Source organism: Anoplopoma fimbria, chromosome 1, assembly GCF_027596085.1.
Source record: "Anoplopoma fimbria isolate UVic2021 breed Golden Eagle Sablefish chromosome 1, Afim_UVic_2022, whole genome shotgun sequence".
Lineage (NCBI taxonomy): Eukaryota > Metazoa > Chordata > Actinopteri > Perciformes > Anoplopomatidae > Anoplopoma > Anoplopoma fimbria.
Genome location: NC_072449.1, coordinates 16,237,985 through 16,259,020, shown reverse-complemented (window position 1 = coordinate 16,259,020; position 21,036 = coordinate 16,237,985). Strand labels below are relative to the sequence as shown.

Here is a 21,036-nt window from a genome sequence, read left to right as displayed (position 1 = left end):
TGCTGGTCGGTAGATAGAATGCAAGTCCTAAGAAACTTCCGAATTGGCTTAACTAGGCAGAACCGGAGGTTGCTGCCTGGTCATTGCATGAAAAGCACAGATGTTACTAATAACATTAACAATGACAATGTTCAGTAAGCTATGACAGTGTGAAAGTGAGCCAGCATGCACAATACCCAACCCAATCTCATAGGAAAGTGTACACAACATTTCTGCATGTCACTAGTATGCATTTTTGCTTTTTGCATGTCATTTATACAGCACTTTCGTGTGTCATTTATACACTATGAGGTTAATGTTGTGAAACAGCTTTCCGTCACGTTGTTTACCTTGAAACAGGCACACTTTTCTAACCACCATGGCAATGGTGTCGAATAGCGGTCTTCTGGGCGTAAGTCTTCATCTGAGTTCTTATTGCACTCTTAATTTATCTCACATGACGAATTGTCGTGTCATTCATGCACCATTTGGTGAGAGCAGGCTGCAAAACCATGACCCTGAAACTGACACAGCTAATTGGAAATCAGCCATCTTTAATTTGATTTATACCCTTTGCTCTTCCTTTTGAGACATGTCAGAATGTCTGCCGTGATAAAAGGACTATTACGATTTGCTGTTTTTACGATTAAGATTTGTGGACTTGAGCCTGAACATCTGCAATGGGCAGCTGGAAGTTATGGTGTGCATGCTAGAAAATTGTAATGAAATATTCCTTTAAATGCTTTGTTTTCTCAAGTTTTGTTGTACTATGAATATTCTGTCAAGTGTTACTGGCTGCTAGAAACTATACTTTGCTAGTGTACTGAAGGTTATGTCGTCCAACACATCACACTAACTATGCCATTTGGTTATTTGGTGAACAATAATCCCTATTTAATGTTTGTCTGTTTAAGCAACTTGATAGTAGGTCACATAACCGGCATGGCAGCCTTTTTTGATTATTTTCTTCTGATATATATATATATATTATATATGTATTTATAATTGTAATTTTTGTATTATTTCTTACTCAGTCCCTGCACGTCTGTGTTGATAAATTATTTAATATATTTTGCTGAGGAAAATAAATATGACCTCTGGACAACAGAGTTGAATAAAATCTGTGTTACCCATTCAAGCCTCAAAGTAATGCTTTCTATGGCCAGCCTCTGTGGTCTCTCTTTTGCTTTGATGTTTTCTATATTGCCATTGAAGAATAATAGTAAAAGAGAATAAGAAGATAATTAGAAAAAAAACATTTGTCTCCTCGGTATTGATGCTCCACAGGAAGCCCATCAGGGGTTCCCTGGATCAATGCAGGCTAATAAGAAGAGACGAGTGATAAAAATCTCTTTGAGAGCATAACACTGATGTGCTTCACAAAGTCTGCATCTCTAAACAGTCAACTTTTTGAACGATTTCAGTAAAATGATGTAACCCAGTGACACTATGCTTTATTTTTTGCATTTCATAATTTATTTTTTTATAATATTCGTGTCATAGTGGCATGAAAACTCTTTACTGTAGACGGGAGCCATACACTTTAATTGAACAGAAACCATAGGGCTTGCAAGAGAGCTCTTTTAGACTGTTAAATCACCTGTGCTTCCACAGACCCTTATACAAACATGCACACATACACACACACACACACACACACACACACACAAACACACACAGTGTATCTCAAAGCGAGCAGATCAAATCACAAAGACTTGTTTATTATTCCATCTAAAAGGATTATTTTGTTGTCCTCCTGTGAGATGAAAGATATATAAAAGGCCATTCTTTAACACTGTTTGGATTTAAAACTGGTGTGAAAATCTGCCGTATTGTTATGAAAAAGGGTCCCTCAACACTGGAGGCATGCAGTGACTGGACTGACTGCTGTGTTGATTGTCTGAGTCATAGCAGCTAAGGCCAGAGGTGGAGAGTTAAATACTTCAATATTTTATTTTAATACTGTGGGACTGTTTTTAAAAAAACAACTAATACTTAAATATTATTTTGGCCTACCTTACCTATTACAGTAATTCAGTCAAATTAGGGAAATCAAGTCAGGCTGTACCATATTAAAGTTCAAAGCTTCACATCTAAAATGAAAGAAAAACATCAAGGATTCTAGCAGAGCAGTAAAAAGATGTAAAAGAAATACTGAAACATTGTCCATGGACTGAGATGCCCTCAGGTCCTCTGACTCATTGTTCCATGGGTGACGACGATAAAAACTAAAAAGCTGTCTGCCTGTAGCACACAGATCTTACTCTTGTTACAGCTAAAAGGTCTCTACCCATGGATCTAAGGGTCTAATACCTGAAAAGCTTGTCTGAAATTCAGTATATCGAGGTGTTTTGAGATTTCAAAAACAGTGTATGTCAGCCTTAGAGATGATCTGAGGTTTTTCTACAAATCATCCCTTTGCTGTATCATTTTGGCAAGGTAAAATGCTCTATGTGTGACAGTAAAAGGAAAAATTATGTTCATTTTCAGGTGTGTACTTGTATTTCGGCTTTATACTTGAACATGTTTGCCTGCTCTAATTGGTCAGCATTTCTCAGCGTCACTGCACCCGCTGACCAGCTGGTCTGTCAACTACAGTTTTTAACCAAATGAATCAGAAGTTTTAATCATAAAATGTTCTTACAACAATGCATAACAATATTTATCTATATGTATCGTAAACTTTCTGTGTCTATTTTAACCTTTTCTGGCGATGCAGAGACTTTAGTTTGTATTCTGTAATGTATTTGTTTTATACTATGTATGAGATCAACAAATATTTGACGTTTAACTTTTCTGCTTTCATCCCCATACGACCATAACAAAATGGTTTTTTTTCCTCAAAGGATTCTACTTGGTTAGATAAAGGTTATATAAAAATAATAATAAACTATGTTCATTTAGGAGGCTGGTATTGTGGTTCTCTAAAGAACAGATTCCACGATACTAAGTCGTGTTTCTAATATTCAGTTAACCTTTATTAGAGTGGATGTATCCTACGAATTTGAGAATTTTGTGGATTTTGAGATTGGTGTGAAGTTATTCAAAACTGCAAAGCAAAGCTATTTAAAAGAAGGACATTATAATGGCACAAGCTACACAATTTTAAATTGTTTTAAAAATATGAGTTGGAATAAAAGGGCATGAAGGTTAGAGGTTTCGCTTTGTACAGCAGTTTAGATTCAGACACTTTAAATTAGGTCATTTTAGCTGTATGTTCTGACACAGAGTGGATAAGCAAGATGTATTTAAGGCTTTTAAGATTAATACACGACCCAGATGTTGTCATGTCTTTGAAAACACAAACACATTCCATCACATCGCACAAGGGAAGGTGATATTGTTGTGGCCAATGGGCTTTGGATTTAAGAAGCTGTGACAAAAGGCCCCCTTGGGAAATGCTTGTTTTTTACACCATGCTTCAAAAACTCAACGTGATTCATATTGGTAGTATTTCTCCGTCAGCCTCTCTACAATTTCTTCTGAGATTTACAGATGACTTGCACTCCGACTCCTAGTTTACATTCAAAATCGTCAAATATATGTATCACATGATGAGGGAATACTTTGCCGCAAAGCAACACATATTTCTTTTTCACTGTGATTGAAAAGAGCTATGATAATCATCCTGAAACAAATCCTTTGGTTTTTAATCAACTTGTAATCAGTTCCATTTGATTCATTCTTTAATCTAAACCCAAAATATTTAAGTCACACTTTCAGATAGCATTGAAAATTATTCAATCAGATTTATTGCTCATTCAGTCAGAAAATGATATTTTTAGTAATCCAGCCATGTAGTCACATGTTGTGTTGAGATCTTATGTATTGTATGTATGACATAATGTCTGTATACAGTATGTGTGTACGGTATGTATTAAATGCACATCTCAGCAGTCCACCTGTCCAGTCTAACAGCTACAAGGACAAAACAGCATGGCCACAAGCCGCTTTCTGTGTGCCCAGAGTGTTGGTGGAATTAAATTTCCAATCCCATCATGAGAGACGCCTCACAGAAAAAGTAAGAGAGGGACTGTGAATGAGAAATCAGGGTTTGAGAGAGATTCCCCAGAGAGAGGAATGCAGAAAAATGGATGAATGAAGTATGACAGGAGGAGGGAATATAAAGAGAAAAAGCAGAGGAAAAGAGAATGAGAACAGAGGAGAAATAAGGAGGGGCTGAACATGATGGGGGTAATGCAGTGCTGAGGGAGGGAAAGACTGAGACTGAGATGAAATGAGCCAATAAAAATGAAAAGGTGAAAAGGCTGCTGTCGCTTCAAAGTGACAATAAAAAAGGGGGATTGAAGGTGTGTCTGTGTGTGTGTGCATTTGCACGTGAAGGTGCAAGGTTAAAAGGGTGGCGGGACCACCTCAAAATTGTTATTTTGCTTTATCTTTGGGTAAATGGGAAATACTTGTCAGTAATAACCCAGCATGGTGTGTGAGCCTGTATTTGTGTGTGTGTGGCTCTGTGTGAGAAAGAGAAGGGAAATAATAGGAAATACTTGTCAGTGATGGCTCTGCATTAGAAGTGTTGGGTCCCCACGGATTGAAAAAACGAGCCCAAATGACAGAATCGCAGCAGGGAATTTAACCCCGTAACAGCTGGTCTACAACAGCAAAGACTGTGCAGTGTGAGGCTTCACATGAACAGAACAGATTCACATTAAAACTCTGGTGAGGCTTCACATTTCAGCTGTTCTTGAGGACACTTCAAAGCCGCTGAGTAATTGATTTGAGCTCTGATTTGAAGGTTAAATCACCCACTGTAGCTGTGTTGTAATTTTCAAGACACCGATGGGCACAATTAAAATGGAAATGTTCAAGCTTATGACAAATTTTCAGTCCATCACTTTGGTCCAGATGTAAAAATATCTGAACAGCTATAAGATGGATTGGCACACAATTTTGTACAGATATCCATGGTCCCCAGATGGCAAATCCCACTGACTTTAGTGATCCCCTGACGTTTCCTCTAGTGTTAACCTCAGGATGACATTTGTGGCTTTGAATGAAATGTCTTGGCAACTACTGGATAGTGTGCCATAGTACTTGGTGCATACATTCATGTTTGTACATCCCTTTGAACACTTCTCTTTAATAAATGTAGCTGTGATGATACTTATGCATTATGGATAATTAAAACTTGATATCTGCTAATCCTGTTTTATTACCAGTTCTGAGTTAAAGAGAAGACTTCAATCCCATATGGTGAATAAAATCCCCTCTACAGTATGATTCAGATGTAAATGAGGCCAAGATGCTGGTTGCTGTAAACAGGAACAGGATCAAGGGATAAATAACCACGCAGAGAGAGCAGGTTCAGCATTGATGTTTTACTAGAAAAAGAAACCAAATGGTTAGACAAAAAACAATGGAAGAAAGAAATAATGTTAAAGCCAGATCGTTGACAGCCAAGCAGCCTGCTTTTTGCTGTCTACGCATGAAATTGTATGTGCTGAATGTGGCAAAGAAATAAACACAACAATATCATGTACAGTTTAACCGCCTGGTGTGGTGATAGCTAGATCAGTGTTAACTGTCTCATCATAAATGTATCCCCTGTCAAAACTTTTTCCAGTATTTCTCTCATGTTCGATTGCTGCAGTGCTTCTGAACTGATCCCCTGGGCTGAGAGGAGGTGAATGGAAACCGTCTACCTTATTCTTCTGAACTATAAAGAGGGTTGTTTTTTTAGATACTTGTGGTTTTAAGGTATTATTTTCCATTTATGCTTTTGTCTTTTGAGATTGACTTGAATACATTTGATTCAGACTGATGCGTTATGAGGCATGTGCGTGAGTTTAACAAAGAAGTTGGAAGTTTTTCAATGTTTTTTTGTTAGATGTAAGAGGTTACGATATAAAAGGTATGCAATGTTCAGAACAAAAGCCGGAAGAAACTCAGAGAGTCAGTTCGTGTCTCGAGTTCTCTATCCCATTATTTTGCAGTGAGTCAGGGCAGAAGATAAAGTCATTTGTCATTGCTGAGATGCACTTTGTACAGAGAGTTCTGTTTTACAGTGGGACAGTATGGGAGACAAAAGCACGAAGCGGGGAAGGGAAAGACAAAACAAGGGAAGGAACGAGAATGATTTGAGGTAGGGGCACTGGACAACTGTAAAATAATTAAAAAAAACAAAAAAAACAAAGAGGATAATAAGAGAGGTGAAAAGGGCAGACAACACAATATTTCAGTCCTACATACAGTATAACTGTATTATGACACAATCTCTTTGTAAGCATAAACACCAGGCTAAGTTGCATTACAAAACTAAAACTGCACTGATGTATATTCATTAAAGATATGTATTCTTTCTTTTACAAATTGACTCTCACTTTTCCCCTCCCTTAGGCTGGCAGTTGGTGGATGCGCCAAAGCAGGCTGCCATTTGCTATATAACAGATTTTAAACATTTTGTAGGAATGATTGGTCTTGCCAAACATCTTGGAATTAAATCTGAAGCTGACTTACATCTGATAGGAAGACAAATGACAAAATGCACAGAGGCGACATGAAATGCAACACAAATGCTACACTCGCCAAATGCCAGACAGCATTGTTTCCCTACAGTATGGTAATCGCAGTAGCCCATCCTCTCTAGAGGCCTGCCCAAAAGCTCCAGTGCTGAATACTGGCACCTACATGCTGTCTCAGGGGACCACCAACAGAAGTTTTTGTGGTAAAAACACTGTAAGACAATGAAAATCAGTGAATAACTACTGGTGAAACAGACAGACAGGCAAAAATAAAATATAACAAACCTCTCACGGTGCTGGAGTGTTCTGAGCTGACCCTGTGTATGCAACAATGTGTGTACGTGCATTTCTACTTGTGTGTCTGTGTGAGTGCCAGATGGACATTCAGTGTTGAGCAGGACACACAAAGACTGTGGCATATTAATATTCTCAAGTTATCAAAAAAACAGCCATATAACAGAATGTATGCCATGGCCTCAATCTGTGATCAATGTTTTCTATAGCTCTCTATAGACGTATAGATATATATATTTATTTGTATTATATATAATATGTAGATTTATAAAAAAAGATTTGATCTTAATTACAAGTAGTGGCATTTTCTTTTATATTCATTATTGCAATGAATTGTTATCTAAGATGATTAAAAAAGACAGGTGAGTTCTGTTTTGCTACGCAGTTATTTACAACAGTTTTAAAAAGCAAGCTTTCTGATATGGTACCTTTCCCCGGCCACTGAAAAAGACTCAGGATCCCAAATGACAACCAAACTGCCCATTAGAGTCATTACCTTTTGAGAAATTGAAAATTATACCTATAGTTCAAGTCAAGCGTACCGACAATAGACTAGTGGTTCTCAAACTTATTACGGCCCTTGAAACAAATGGTTTACTAGTCTAGTCACCCCACTGTGGGGAACACAATCAAATAATGATAAACTTTGATTTGCCTCCTCTATTGCTTGGCTATTTGGATTAATTATCCAAGAGGACATGGAGGCAGAATTAGTTTCCACAATTAAAAGGTTTTAAACATCACATTTATTACCATTTGCTCCACCATTCATTTTTTTCCCCAAGGTCCAAGCATTCAGGTTGAGAAGCACTTAGTTAGGTAGCCATTTGAGATCTGCTCATGTCTATATTTTTTTCTTTCCATCACTGAATATACAGTTTAAACTTTGCCTTTGCCACAAAAGTAATCATCGATTTGCAATTTAGCATTTCTACTGTCATGATGATGCTGTTGATGAAGGACTTAGTTAATTACTACTGTTTATTTTTTTCTTTTACAAACCCCTGTGAATTCTGTGGCTGAGATCAGCCACATGTGTGTGTTTCGAGGTTACTTCTGTTCTATATTGGCTGATAATCTCGCTGGTTTTGGAGCGAGAAATCATTCTATATGCGTAGTAAGAAAGCATTTCATTCAATTTGAACAGTCCATGGCAAAGTAGAGAATTTGCACAGTCCGAACGTTCAAGCTTACAGTTTTCTGGTCTTCTAAGGGTGATAATACCTGGCACTCTTTGCAGGCATGTTAAGATGACAACGACCATGATGATAATGATGATGAAAACAATGTTTGTAGTCTTTGTAAGGCGTTGTCAAGGGGTGTGGCTCGTTGGCCAACACTGTCCAACGAAGACAGAGCAGGAATAGAGTTGTTTGGTTGTCTTTTTTTACGATCAGCTGCGATCATCATCTTTATCACTATCATCATCATGATCAGTTTTGCGGTCATGTTCACAGCTCATAGTTCATTTAATGTAAGTCTGTGCTGGCTTCGCTGTCGGTTTGTCGATTTCAGGATGGGTTCCTCCCAAAAAACAAAAAAATGAATGCTGCAGGCAAGTGTGATAGTTACAGTTGTCCTTTGTTTTTTTTCTCCACTGTTCACTCCATAGTTGTTTTCGATTATCTCTTGTAAAATACGTCAATGGCAGCAGGAAAGTGGAATGATGATGTGCAGTGTGTGTTTGTGTATTCAAGTGTGTAACAATGTGAGTATTTGTACTTGAGTATCTGTTATTATATATATATACAGTATATACATATATATATATTTACAGATACTCAATGTGTGTGTGTTATGCATGAAAATGGTAAGTGTGTGATTGCATGTGGGTGTGTGTGTGTGTCCTTTGTCGAAGTCTGTATGTTTGAGTGTCGTTAAGGCACGGAAGGTGTTTTTGGTTTTCAGGGCAGTCCAGAGGAGACCACTGCAAGGCCAGGGTGTCGGAAGGAGGCGTGGCCAGCATGCACAGCTTTGGGGCAGTCTGGCGTCAGGACACGGCCATTCTCCCCGACACTTCCTGTGATGGACAAACGTGCCTTGTTCCGCATGGCTTCAGAAAACGTCAGCTATATGAGGAGTGGGAGAGATGTGGACGGAGAAGAGAATAGAGATGACAAAGTGGAGATTTAGTTGGGGACAAATCATGTCATTGGCATATGCAAAGGTTACGATATTGTTACACTGGTTCTATGAGCACAGGCGGTACCCTCGTCTGGACTCTATGCGTAATACTCTCCTCCAATCACAAGCCGTGTTAGCCCTTTCCATAGTCCATAAGCATAACCGGCCAATCAGGACGTGCCTACACGAAAAGAAACCCGACATGTCCAAGAGATAGAACTGTATGAGCAGGCAAGGCTTCATCCACGACTCCGCCGTACATATGTTTTCAACACTCACTACACGAGACTGCCAACACTGCTGTAGAGTTTGTGCGGGCCACAGTGGGAGGATCTTTTCCTGCCTGACTATAGGCTTGGGAGATGCACTGATAAAGCTATCCGGGAAGACCTTTCTTGGATGGGGCTTTACTGGCCACACCATTCCTGAAGCTGTTCAGTGTGTCAGATGGGTACCATGCACTCAAGGTAACATTTCAACGCACGTACAGGGCAAAGAATATGTAACTTTGGCCTACTGTTCACTCGAATTGGGGTGGAAGACAAAAAGGCATCCAGGGAGTGGGCAAAACACAGTTTACGGAAGAGAAAAAGGATGTCAAACAGCAACGTGTGTAACTTTATATATGGTGGGGCTCTCACGTTTTCGGGTAGGCACATCCTGATTGGCTAGCTACACTTGCGCAAATCTTCAGTTGGCAAACTTGTGATCATGATTGGAGGAGAGTATTACCATTAGAGTTCAGTAGAGGGTGGAGTGAGTAAGAACGACAGTATAACAACAAACATTCATGAAGACATTTCGATAGAAACACATGCACAAAAAACACTTACATGCATGTGCCTGTAGACCACAGAGTATACACACTGAACAATCACAAACATAGTCAAAACAATACTGTCGAAGTTTTCTATTTGCATTCCAGTCTATTTCTGTTATTGTAATACTCAGATTATAAGCTTACTAATGCTGAAACAATCAAATAATTGTTTAGCCGTTGTCGAAATTAATCGCCAACAGTTTTAATAATCAATTAATTAAGTAATTTTCCAAGCAAAAAATGCCAAGCAGTTGGTGGAGTTACAGAAAGTTTCTATGGAATAGTTATCTCAAAAACAATATGAATTGTACATAATATTTACCTCCCTTGGCTCTCTATGATCACAGAGAAAGTTTTTTACAAATGGCGTTACAGAGAGCGGAGAGCACATCAGTGCATGCAGACTTCTACAGAGGCCAAACAAAAGACAGCAAAAAAAGAATAAAGAAATATATCTATAATAATACATAAGCATTTGTTGTACACAAATGTACTTCTTGACGCAATTTTATAGAAATAATATTTCTGGGTTCATAAAAAACCTAGGGAGGTGAGTGCTATATACAATTTATATTTTTTGGTGTGAGCTATTCCTCTCAGTTTTTCTGATCATAATTCACCATCAGCTGCTTGAGATATCATTATCCGATGTTCTGGGTGCACTTATTTGATGTTAATCAAAGATTGAATGACAATTCTCTCTGTTCAAACAAACTGATTTTCAGGTAGAAATGCCTGTGACTTCATGTGTTCATAACAGAGCAAATGCTACAGTTTTATAGTTTAATTAAAGGCAAAAGTAAATGTAAAAGCAGGCACAATCAACAAACATGTACACAGTAGACGAGTGGATTTTGGTTGTAGACATCTGCATTTCAAATGTGACCATGCATTTCTGGGTTTCTGTAAACTGAAAAATCCGGGTAAGGATTTGAAAGGATTTAGAAGGTGAGGACTTTGGAAAAGGACAAAAGGAAAACATGAAGGAGTGATTTTTCTTTTAAGGTTTTAGATTTATAGAGAGGGAGTGACTGACTATACTGCTCAGAGTAGGGCGACACTTCACACAGACAGGCTACTCTCTGATGTTTCACTGTCATATCTCATATCTTACAACTAGCACATGTATTGAGTAAAATGGTCGTTGTTGAGCTCGGATTGGGACGCTATTTAAAATGTGTCTGCTATAAGTGAAGTTAGAGGATAGAACAGTTAACTCTGCTGCTAAAGACAGCCAGATGTGTTTGTCAATACATTGCCAGAAACAGAGACAAAAGTTTGCCCTTCTGTTCTTTAATCAGTATTCTCATGCTGACGTTCATTTAAATTAAAAACCAAAGAGAAAAGATGGAATAGACTACACTAAATGAGCATTTCAGAAAACATTCGAGAAACCTACATATATTTATTCCTAAATAGTCAACTCTCAAGATGGTTTTCTGTGGTAAACCTTATACTTCATTTGAACTTGTTATGGCTACATGTGGACAGATAATAACCAATATTTAGTGTACCACATTTAGCCGTCTATATTTTCGTTTCCTCAATACGGATCTGCTCAAGGTGTCAATCAAATATGACCTTATAATGCCTCTGAAGGTTTGCTAAGCAGATAATCAAATTGAGGTCCAGTATTTCCTATCACTTCAGTTAATTGCTCTCTTACATCAATAAACATGAGTCATATTTTTACAACAGCATCACTGAGTAGCCGTTCTATATGAAGTGTTTGCTTCATAAATTATTCCTCAGCATTAACACTAAGTAACTGGGCTGGTTGGAAGTTGTCAGGGCTGGAATAAGTCAGAGTCTCTGGACGATCTCAGCAGGGGTGCACAACTCCAGTTTATGGACAACACATTAAAGGTGCAGTGTATGGATAAGACACACTGCTGACTACTAGCCGCCAGAACTGGGAAACGTCAATTCAGTAAGACCAAACTAACTGTGGTTTTTGTGCACGGACAGAAATTTTGGTACCTTGTTTTGCTGTTCTTAAATTAGATTCCCATGTGAACACTTGATATTTCTAGTCATGTACTGCCAGATTAACATCTGAAATAAAACACTTGATCTATGAGTCCATCTCAGGTAATCAGAATAAAACCACTGCATCTATTTTAATGAGCTCCTAGAAGTCAGGATTAGTAAATAGTTTCCCCATAAGGGATTTTCTTATAATTAGTATATTAGATAGGATTCAGGGATTTAGAATTTAAAGAACTTAATACCACTAAATCAAATGATGGCTGCAGGTTGACAAAAAGTAAAACCAATTAAAAACTGCTGCTGAGGAAAGACAATCCTGCTTTTTAATTTGTTTCCATAATAACTCAAACTTACTTTATTATACATGTCACCTGAATGGACAAGATTAGATCAGTATTCAAAGGGAATATTTGAAAAATCCTGTTATTTCATCTGTTCCCATAATAACTTAAACTTACTTGATAATACATGTTACCTGAATGGACAGGACACATCAGTATTCAAAGGGAATGTTTGAAACTTTGCTCGAGCTGTCAATAGTGCAGTCTCACCCTAAATTGGTTTGAATTGGCTCAGCATGAACTGGCTTTTAAAGGCTCTTTACAAGCAAGGTATTTCACGCATGCTCATGCTCATGCTCAAATGTCTTTCTGACATTACAGGGGTCCGACTAGGCTAGTTATGAAAATGATGGTAGACACCATGACATAAAAACAACTTAATAGTGTTTTTGAATTCCTGAAATATCTATCACATTATGGCTGAAAAAGTTTTATTTAGACCTAAATTAGTGATAATTGATGCCAACACGTTAGCTAATTAATTTGTAGCTAGAAGCATTCACTAATTTTAATGAGGAACACCACAGTAACAGTGCTCTTAGGGTAGTGAAGTGTCAATGTAGACTACTGCTACAACCTTCAAATGGTTTAAGATGATATTTATTTTTTAGCAAAAATGCATAACATTACTTGGTATAGTGTCATCTTCTTATTTGTGAGGATTCCGAGCTTTTCTTGACCTAGGTGATAGTACAATGAATAAAATTGTTCTTTTATTAATAAATACTTAATTTATATATTAATTGGTAGATTAATCAAGCCCTATACGCTATATCAAATTTTAAAAAATGAACTACACAGCACTAGTCCCTGAGGATGGAATTGTGCATCCCTGCTCTGTCATTATTTTGTTAACTAATTACAATGCAGGTGCCTAATCAATCATGAGCTAAGAGCATCACCATCAATGTCATCATCATCATCATCACCATCATCATTGTCATCATCATGATCTGCAGCCAAAGACGATGGAACCAAATCTGTAGTCACACAAATCTAACCCCCATCTAGCGAGGGGTGAAATGCTGAAGAATGAAAAAATAATAATGTAACAAAACAAATTTAAACCCAAAAATCAAAGATAATATTGGGCAAATAAAGAAATAAAAAACAGCCAAAAGCCTTCACGAAACATAAAAAGCGACATTGGTTCCACAATGCTTGACCACATCCTCATCACCACATGAAGAACAAAACGGTTGCTTGGGGCTGCTGCGTCAGCCTCTACATCGACAATACAATAATCTACAGGACAACCACCATGATCAACACCACCATTACCCCACCTATATGGGAGCCTCTAAATCCTACCCCTATATCTTGACCCCCTCGGAGCCGTACACGTTGTACCCCTCCCTATAAGTGGCTAGATTCTGGGTGCTGGGGGAGGGGCTGGGGCAGTGGGGGGGGCTAAGGTCCACCTTCATGCGCTTGGCTTCGGCACGTGACTTGTAGCAGAACTCGACCAGGGCCACCAGCATAGCCAGGCCAAGGCCGCCCACAAGGATGTAGAAGACGCCTGCCACGTTGGACAGGCTCAGAGCCTGGGATGACTTGTCCTGGAGAGAGGCAGTGGGATGAGGTTTGTGGAAGAGTGGTGGAAGAGGAAAAGGATGAGTTGAGGAAAAGGAGGCGGCAGAGTGATGGAGTTTAAGGAAAAGGAGTCAAGGGGAAAGGAAAAAAAAGAGGGGAAAAAAAGTGAAAAATGAAAAACAAAAGGGAGCAAAGGAGCGGGAGTGGGACGATGATGGAGGATGAAGTTAGGGTAGGTGTGGGAAAAGACAATGTGTGATTAAGGAGAGGAGATAGGCAAGTGCGATAAGAAGTGGAGGTAAAATTTGAGAGACGGGAGAAGAGGAGAATAATGGGAGCAAGAAAGCAAGAGATGGAAGTAAATGAGAGTATAGGGGGTGAGCGTATGGGAAAAGAGTTGAGGAAAAAGCAGACAGAAACAGGAGATACAGTGGGTTAGATACAGAAATTTAGATTGCTACAGAAAAAAAGTATAAACTTTTGCAAATTTACTATTGAATGCCACTGAAAAATTTGTTATCATTTAATTATGTGTTATCATACAATTACATTCTACTTTTACTACAAGTATTACTACTTTCACCACAAAGGCTACTACATACTACACATCTATAACAGTCAAGACAACTACAGAATATTTCTACAACTGTAACAAAGCAGCTTGAATAAACATTTGATTCAGGTCAAGAAAAACAGGCTTTAAACTGAGCAGTGATAATTGACTGCAGTTTTTATGGAATTTAAAGGTTCTAAACATCATCATTGGAGCAGCTTCTATACTCTATATTGTAAAAAATCTTTCTGTTTAAGAACTTTTTCTTTACTAAAACATAATGGTAACAAATATTTAACTGGGAGATATAGGGTGGTACACTTTATCTTACAGGTCCATACTTTTCTACTAATTTTTGTTTGGTGGATTATTGAGTTAAAATGTAGTAGGTTGTGTTGAGCATATATGAAGTTGTTGATTTCCAGAGGATAGAACTGCTCCACTTAACCCATGTCATTTATAATTTAGTATTAATTTATTATTGAAAACTATGTTCTCCATATAGAGTATGTTAGATTGATAATAAAATGGAATGCTTGTCTGTTAACAAAATTCACATGAAAGTTCAGCTGACCTGCTGTGCACTGAAGTTTTTATACACTAATAATTAATTTGCATTAGCCTAAATATCTTGTTGCAAGTGTAGAAATTGAACCTTGCCCTATATTTGACCTTTCATTAGCACCGAATAACACAGTCCTTCCCCAAATAGCAGAGGATTTTATCAAAGGAATATGGACCTGTAAAATGAAGCATTACCACATGTTACTTAAATCTTAAACATTAAGGCAAAGGTCAATAGTTGTTAACAAGTTACTAAAGCTCAAACTAATCTAATTTATCTACTAATACAAATTCATTATCTAACTAATATTCTCATTTGGTAAAATGGGCTAGTGTGAAAATTGGATGATGATAATCAAAATTGAAGTTGCATTTCTAATACTAACTGTAATGAAGATGGGATTGCCACAGATTGCTACAGAAACTGAACAAGAATTTGAATTACTCTGATGCATATTTAGGTAAATGTGGTTCAGCATCAAAGTAGAGGTAGGAAAATGGTGCAGGAAACCACTAAATGGACTACTGTGGATCACATTAAAGATATGTTTAAGGCTAATTGAAAATATTGACTATTACTAAAACAGTAGTTGCAGTAATCTGGAGCGTATTCAGGATGAGAGTTTCAGGCTAGCGTTCTGAGGGCCACAGCAGCGTGAGACTGACCTTACTTCCAGAGTCCTTGGGTCCACACTCTCCCTTGTCATACCACCATTTGTTTTTCAGTTTGTCTAAGACTCCTGCTTCGCTCAGTTTCAAAACTGCAAGGTTTACCGGGGTTCTTCGCGTGTAAAAATAACATAAATAACATCATAGGTCATGTTATTTTATGTTATTATGATATTTCACATTTGCATTGCACAGCTCAGTTACATAGAAAAAAGCACTTGTACACATCAAGTGACCTAGGACGGATCCCACTGAGTACATGTGTGTATGCTCGTTGAGGAGGGGCTGGGGGGAGCGAGGAGCTAAGTCGAACTACAGACATATGAGTGGGACCCACCTTTGTCACTTCAGGTAACACACCCATGCTGCCCCAGCTGATCCTACACTAAGCCAGAGGCAAGTACTGTTAAATCAGGACTATTGGCATCAGGCTAGCACTGTGCTACAACTAGGAGAGAGAGAGCTACAGCGAGGCAGGTTTGAATGTGTAGTTGATTTCATAAACTCTACAGACTTTGAGAGGTCAGAGGAAACTCCTATCTTATTACTGATATTGTCTTTTCTTGTTGCACTCATATGGCACTTTGCTGTTCTAGTTTTTTCATTGAGAGGCAACTGTCAGGTTGTTCAGTCTGTCTGTCTGTTTGTTTGTCGTTCGGTCCAAAATTTTGAAATATCTTTACAATTTATTGCTGGATTGGCATGCAATTTTGAACAGACAAATCCTGACTCTAGTAATCATCTGACTTTTCATTTATAGCCACCAGCAGGTCAAAGTTTACACTAGTCCAATAAAAAATCTCAACATAAAATGAATTGGCACTGAAACTTTATCCTTTGATTGCATTCTGCTGCTATCAATTATTCATCCTCCCCTCTGCCTCAAGTAAACCTGAGCCCAAAAGAGCTACACTCGTTTCATTTGCCATGTACTAGACTCATATTCTCAGTTGGAGAAGTGATACGCTTCAGTTTGATGTCTCTCTTTCCTTCTCGCAACTTGATTCTCACTCAAGTCTCCTTCTTCTCCCTCCTTTCCCCAGAGCTGCCACTGGGGTGCAAATATTCCTGTCTTGACAGTAATTGCTGTCTTTTTCTCACGACCTTCACACTATGTCCTTTCAGAGGGGCATTACCAGATCCGTGCCAAACACATTTGAAAATGGTTATTATCATGACGTGTGCTTGACTTATCTTGGCACGCACCCTGCCTTATACTGAAAATTAACACATTTCTAAAGATTCAACATGAAATTATATTAATCGTTCAAAACAAAATGTTTTTGGTCAGCCAAATGCCTTCATTTTTTTTAGGGTTTTACTTTTTCTGTGTCTCAACAAGCTCAAGTGTTGTACCTTTGTCAGTGTCTGCACCTTTCATATAAAAAGGGGCACATCACTGACAGCAGATGCAACATTGTGCCTATTTTTGTTGCTGCAGGGTGTCCCAGGGGGATTGTAGTGTGTCACTTTTGCCCTCCCTCTTTGCTGCTTGACTCTTCGCCGGGGCAGATGCATGCATTACACTCTCGGGACGGGGGCTGCCGCCAGCTACCTAGCCAGCGAGCGGCCCCTGTCCCCCTCGTGGTGGGGTGGTCAGACAGAGAGGGCTAACCTTGGAATCCCCTCCCCCGCTGCCACATTCTCCTTTGTCATACCACCACTTGTTTTTCAATTTGTCCAACAGGCCCTGCTCGTTGAGCTTTAGCACGGCCAGGTTGACCGCATTTCTTTAAGTAAAAAAGGAGGGACAGATAAGATATTTTGGTCAGAGGTTGGAGGGACAAACAGACAAGATGGACGTAAACCACAGCCAGGAGGAAAAAGGGGAGGGAAACAAGAAGGAGAAGGAGCAGAGGGGGGGAGGAGAAATTAAAGGGGATCAGGGGACAAAGGTGGGTTAGTGAGGAAGGATGCACCCCAGGCAACGTCTTTCTCTTTGACTCTCTTTCTAATTTAGATACATACAAAAATAGTTTTGTTTAAATTTTCCTCTTTTTATTTGCTCTCTTGTACCAGGCTGCACTAACACAGGATGCTCCGCAGTGAGTGTAAGAGTGTAATATTAAGTGTGCTAACCAGCTCTCTGCATCCTGCTGATGGTGCTCTTGTCCCCTCCCGATGCTCTCCTTCCTTCTTGCTACTCTCTGTGTGTGTTTTTTTTTTTTGTGTGTGTGTGTGTGTGTGTGTGTGTGTGTGTGTGTGTGACTCCAGTTTCCTAAAGCACCCCTGAAGGGATTGACCTCCAAACAAAATCCAGGGACAAAGGGCTAAATATCAGGAATTCATGCTACTTCATGTGTGTGCACACGTATTCTTCTAAGCTCTTTATATCAGGCATGTTTATAAGGAGAAGCTCTCCTCTTCACTTAGCAACTCATTATTTTATTAAATTATCAAAATCGTATCAAACATTTGCCAATATTTGAAACCAACTTGACAAAAGGTAAATCAGTTGTCTTTGTTTTTCTAAAAACAGTAACGATAATTGCCCTGTCTTTTCAAAAGGAAGACACCTTTTTCACGATACCCAGGTTTGCTTGGTTGGATTTTTTTAACAACAAAGCATACCTTGTGAATGCTGAGCCATTTAGCAGCCAACTCTTAGATCTCAGATGTTTTACAGGCACAACAGTGCATCACCAAGGAAACTTCAAAGAATCCATGATTTCAACTGTATAAATATAACTTAAACCGAAAAAGCTTTAGTCTCATAAAGTACATACAACATTATTGTAGATTTATCTGAAACACTTAAAGCAACGCCTTTCATAAGACAGAGCAGTGTAATGAGATATAGAGGACCAGAATTTTTTATTTGATCCAACTCTCACCATTTCACTATTCCTGCAAATGTCTCTCGATTGCATCAATACGTGCCTGCTCCCTTACTGCGATGTCAAGAAGAGTGTCCTCAAAACATGGCGGCAGGGGATGAATGATTTTGTCAACTTATTCCCTGCATGCCCTTAATAAATACATTTTCACGTCTCTCCTGCTTTGCTACATTTTAGTTTTTTATAGCTACCCTCAAAACACTTTGTTTCTCCTACTACCACCCTCTGCTGTCCATTCTTTTGTTTGTGCGATGCTGTAATCAGCCGTGATAATCTAAACAAGAAAGGTCACTGCAGTTGCTGTCTGCTTGTTTGTTAGTCTGCCATTTTGTCTGTACACATGTCTATCTGGAAGTCCTATCTCATCACAGAGTGTGTTAGTAGACTGCAGGTAAGAGCTGGCTGGTGACTGAAAAGTTGTCTGTTCAGGACAAATTAGGAAAGAGTAAAAACGAAGGCCTTCTAGGGGTTCAGCTCTCTTAGTAAAGATAGTCAAGAGATTCAGAAAGTGTTCTCTGGGGTGATCTAATCTACAAACCATGACTGATCTCATCAATGTAAGAGGTATGGATCAAAACAGTTCAAACATCTCTTTTGCAGTCATGATAATAGCAGTAACATAACAATAATCATACGAAAAAAAACTATACTTCAGAAAAGCATATAGTCCTAACATCCATTATAATCATCAGAGTATTCAATCTCCACATCAACATCATCCAGCCAAATTAACGCTATGATTCGCACACCGAGAGGAGAGGCAGGCTCACCTGATATGCACGCTTTCCTGCCTCGTGTGCACCTGCTAAATCAGGTTTCCGCTGATCGAGAGAAGCCAGAGACAACCGTGGATAGACCCAGAATTGTGTTCTGGAGGGGGCTTAAAAAAAGGGACCTATCCCCCCGCTGTCTGTCACTTTTCCCTCATAAACGGAACAACCTTTGTGTAAATAAGAAGGAATAAACTAAAGTGACTGGGGTTTAGTGGAACTTGTTTGCACCGCACAGGGGAAAGTTACAGGACAGGGTTTTAGGCTGATGTGCTGTTTGTGTTTTGCCTTTCATAAGGCAACTCTGAAATGCTGACAGACAGAGATGGAGGGAGAGATGAGAGAGCAAGTGGTCCGGCTTTGCTGAATTTAGTCAATTATTTCCCCTCAGCAGTCACTTGTTATTTCGTCAAGACGAAGTCTCACTGTACTGTCACACAGTCAGCTGAAAAAGGAATTATTTGCACTGATAGAATACCTCAGTGAAACCTACTGGGACTGTTACTGTAGATTCAAGTTAACAAGCTGGATAAACAACCGCTGCTGAGGGAAAATCAAAACAAAAGGACCAACTTTAGAATTTAAACTCAGTCACTTTCTCATAATTTCCTCCAGCTTATGGTCTCTTTTTTTAAGATTTACACACAATGATGTGCATTTTTGGGTTTATTTTGGTGTTATCCAACTACCATTCGTATTTTAGATGTGGGATGTTGTATTATGTTTAGTTTCTGGTCCCCCCATTGGCCAGGCCCCTCTACTTCCTGTTTCTCACTTTTTGTCTCCTGTTCTTCTATAAATTCCCCCTCAAGGCTTTGGATTCAGCGGCAGCAGTCTGAGGTTCTGCTCCTCCTTGCAGTCATTTTGAGTTACTAAATCTTTCCTATATTCATCATAACCATCATCATCATCATCACAATCATCATCATCATTATCATCACCATCATGACTACCATCTCTGAGGATGAAAGGAACAAAGAGACAAGACGGCAGACAAATGGACAAAGTTACCTGTAATGTTGCCCTGTGGAGAAACAGAGTGGTTAAAAGAGGAGAGAAAGATGGGATGTGACCATACAGGGATGGACGAATGACAGAGACAGAGGACACAGAAATGGAGCTAAAATGCCCTAAATGAACAGAGAGGTAGCAGAAATAAATGAGGACAAGCACAGATGGACGAAAAAAAATGTAAAGAAGATGTCAGAATGAAAAGAAAAGTGTAATAAATCAAGGAATCAAGCAAGGGTGAATGAAACACATAATCTGCATATTCAACATACTCAATATATATCGCTGCTGCTGGGTGAAATCCACTGCTTCTTTGCTTTTGAAATTTATAAAGATGAGAAAATACATAAATTGGACCGCTGCCATCATCTTTACAGTAAATTTAGTACTTGTGAGAATCAATCAATATCCAAATACTGGTCAACTGTAACTGAATTCTTATTTTTTTGTGGGGGATTTTCACCTGACAGCAGTGACAGGTTAACATATGTGAAGTATAAAAGGCACAGCAGGGTAGGTGGAATATCGCAGCAATAGGACAGTATCAGCTTTGTTACTGTCTCCTATTGTTACACTATTCCACCCACCTTAACTGTGAGCCTTTCGGTGTGGCAATCCCATATCCTTTGGAGTCCAGGTTCCCCCCGACTTTCATGGTGTCACATGGCTTGCGCTGCTCCGTGTATTCGTTCATGGTGGACTCCAGGAGGAAAGCATACTTCCCCTTGGACTTTCGAACCCTCGCCACGCCCTCCGCTGTGGTTTTGGTGAAGACGGTCGGTTCGGCAGACTTCATGTATGACCACATCTTCTCGTATACGGCTATTTTGGACCTCTGTGGTGTGTAGGAGGTGGAAGAGGAGAAAGCAGGTGTTAATTAGCAATGTGTGGGCATCTTTTTGCTAACATATAAAGGCCAGATTGTCTGACAGATGATAGTTTTCATAGTCCAGTGAGGAGAAGACTGCCAAGGGAAGAGAGTCCATCCAGGCCAGACCGCTCATGGCCATAGCCAGCTACGGTCCAGACCTGGGTAATTATTTCCTGAACAACCCACTGTCTCTCTGCAT

At 39.1% G+C, this 21,036-nt stretch overlaps 1 protein-coding gene across 2 annotated transcripts in view; it reads right to left on the bottom strand.

The window, feature by feature from the left end:
* Positions 1 to 8,659: 8,659 nt before the first annotated feature.
* gria4a (glutamate receptor, ionotropic, AMPA 4a) overlaps positions 8,660 to 21,036 on the bottom strand; it is a 97,877-nt gene continuing 85,500 nt past the window's right edge. Inside the window, exons 15-18 of one of the 2 annotated variants that reach the window (XM_054603391.1) lie at positions 20,554 to 20,801; positions 16,964 to 17,078; positions 13,451 to 13,588; positions 8,660 to 8,824 (exon numbers count right to left, since the gene is read on the bottom strand). In XM_054603391.1, the coding sequence (XP_054459366.1) occupies positions 8,660 to 8,824; positions 13,451 to 13,588; positions 16,964 to 17,078; positions 20,554 to 20,801 (666 nt within the window). Of the gene's footprint in view, positions 8,825 to 13,450; positions 13,589 to 15,345; positions 15,461 to 16,963; positions 17,079 to 20,553; positions 20,802 to 21,036 lie in introns of both variants that reach the window. The other variant, XM_054603382.1, reaches the window with a different exon arrangement.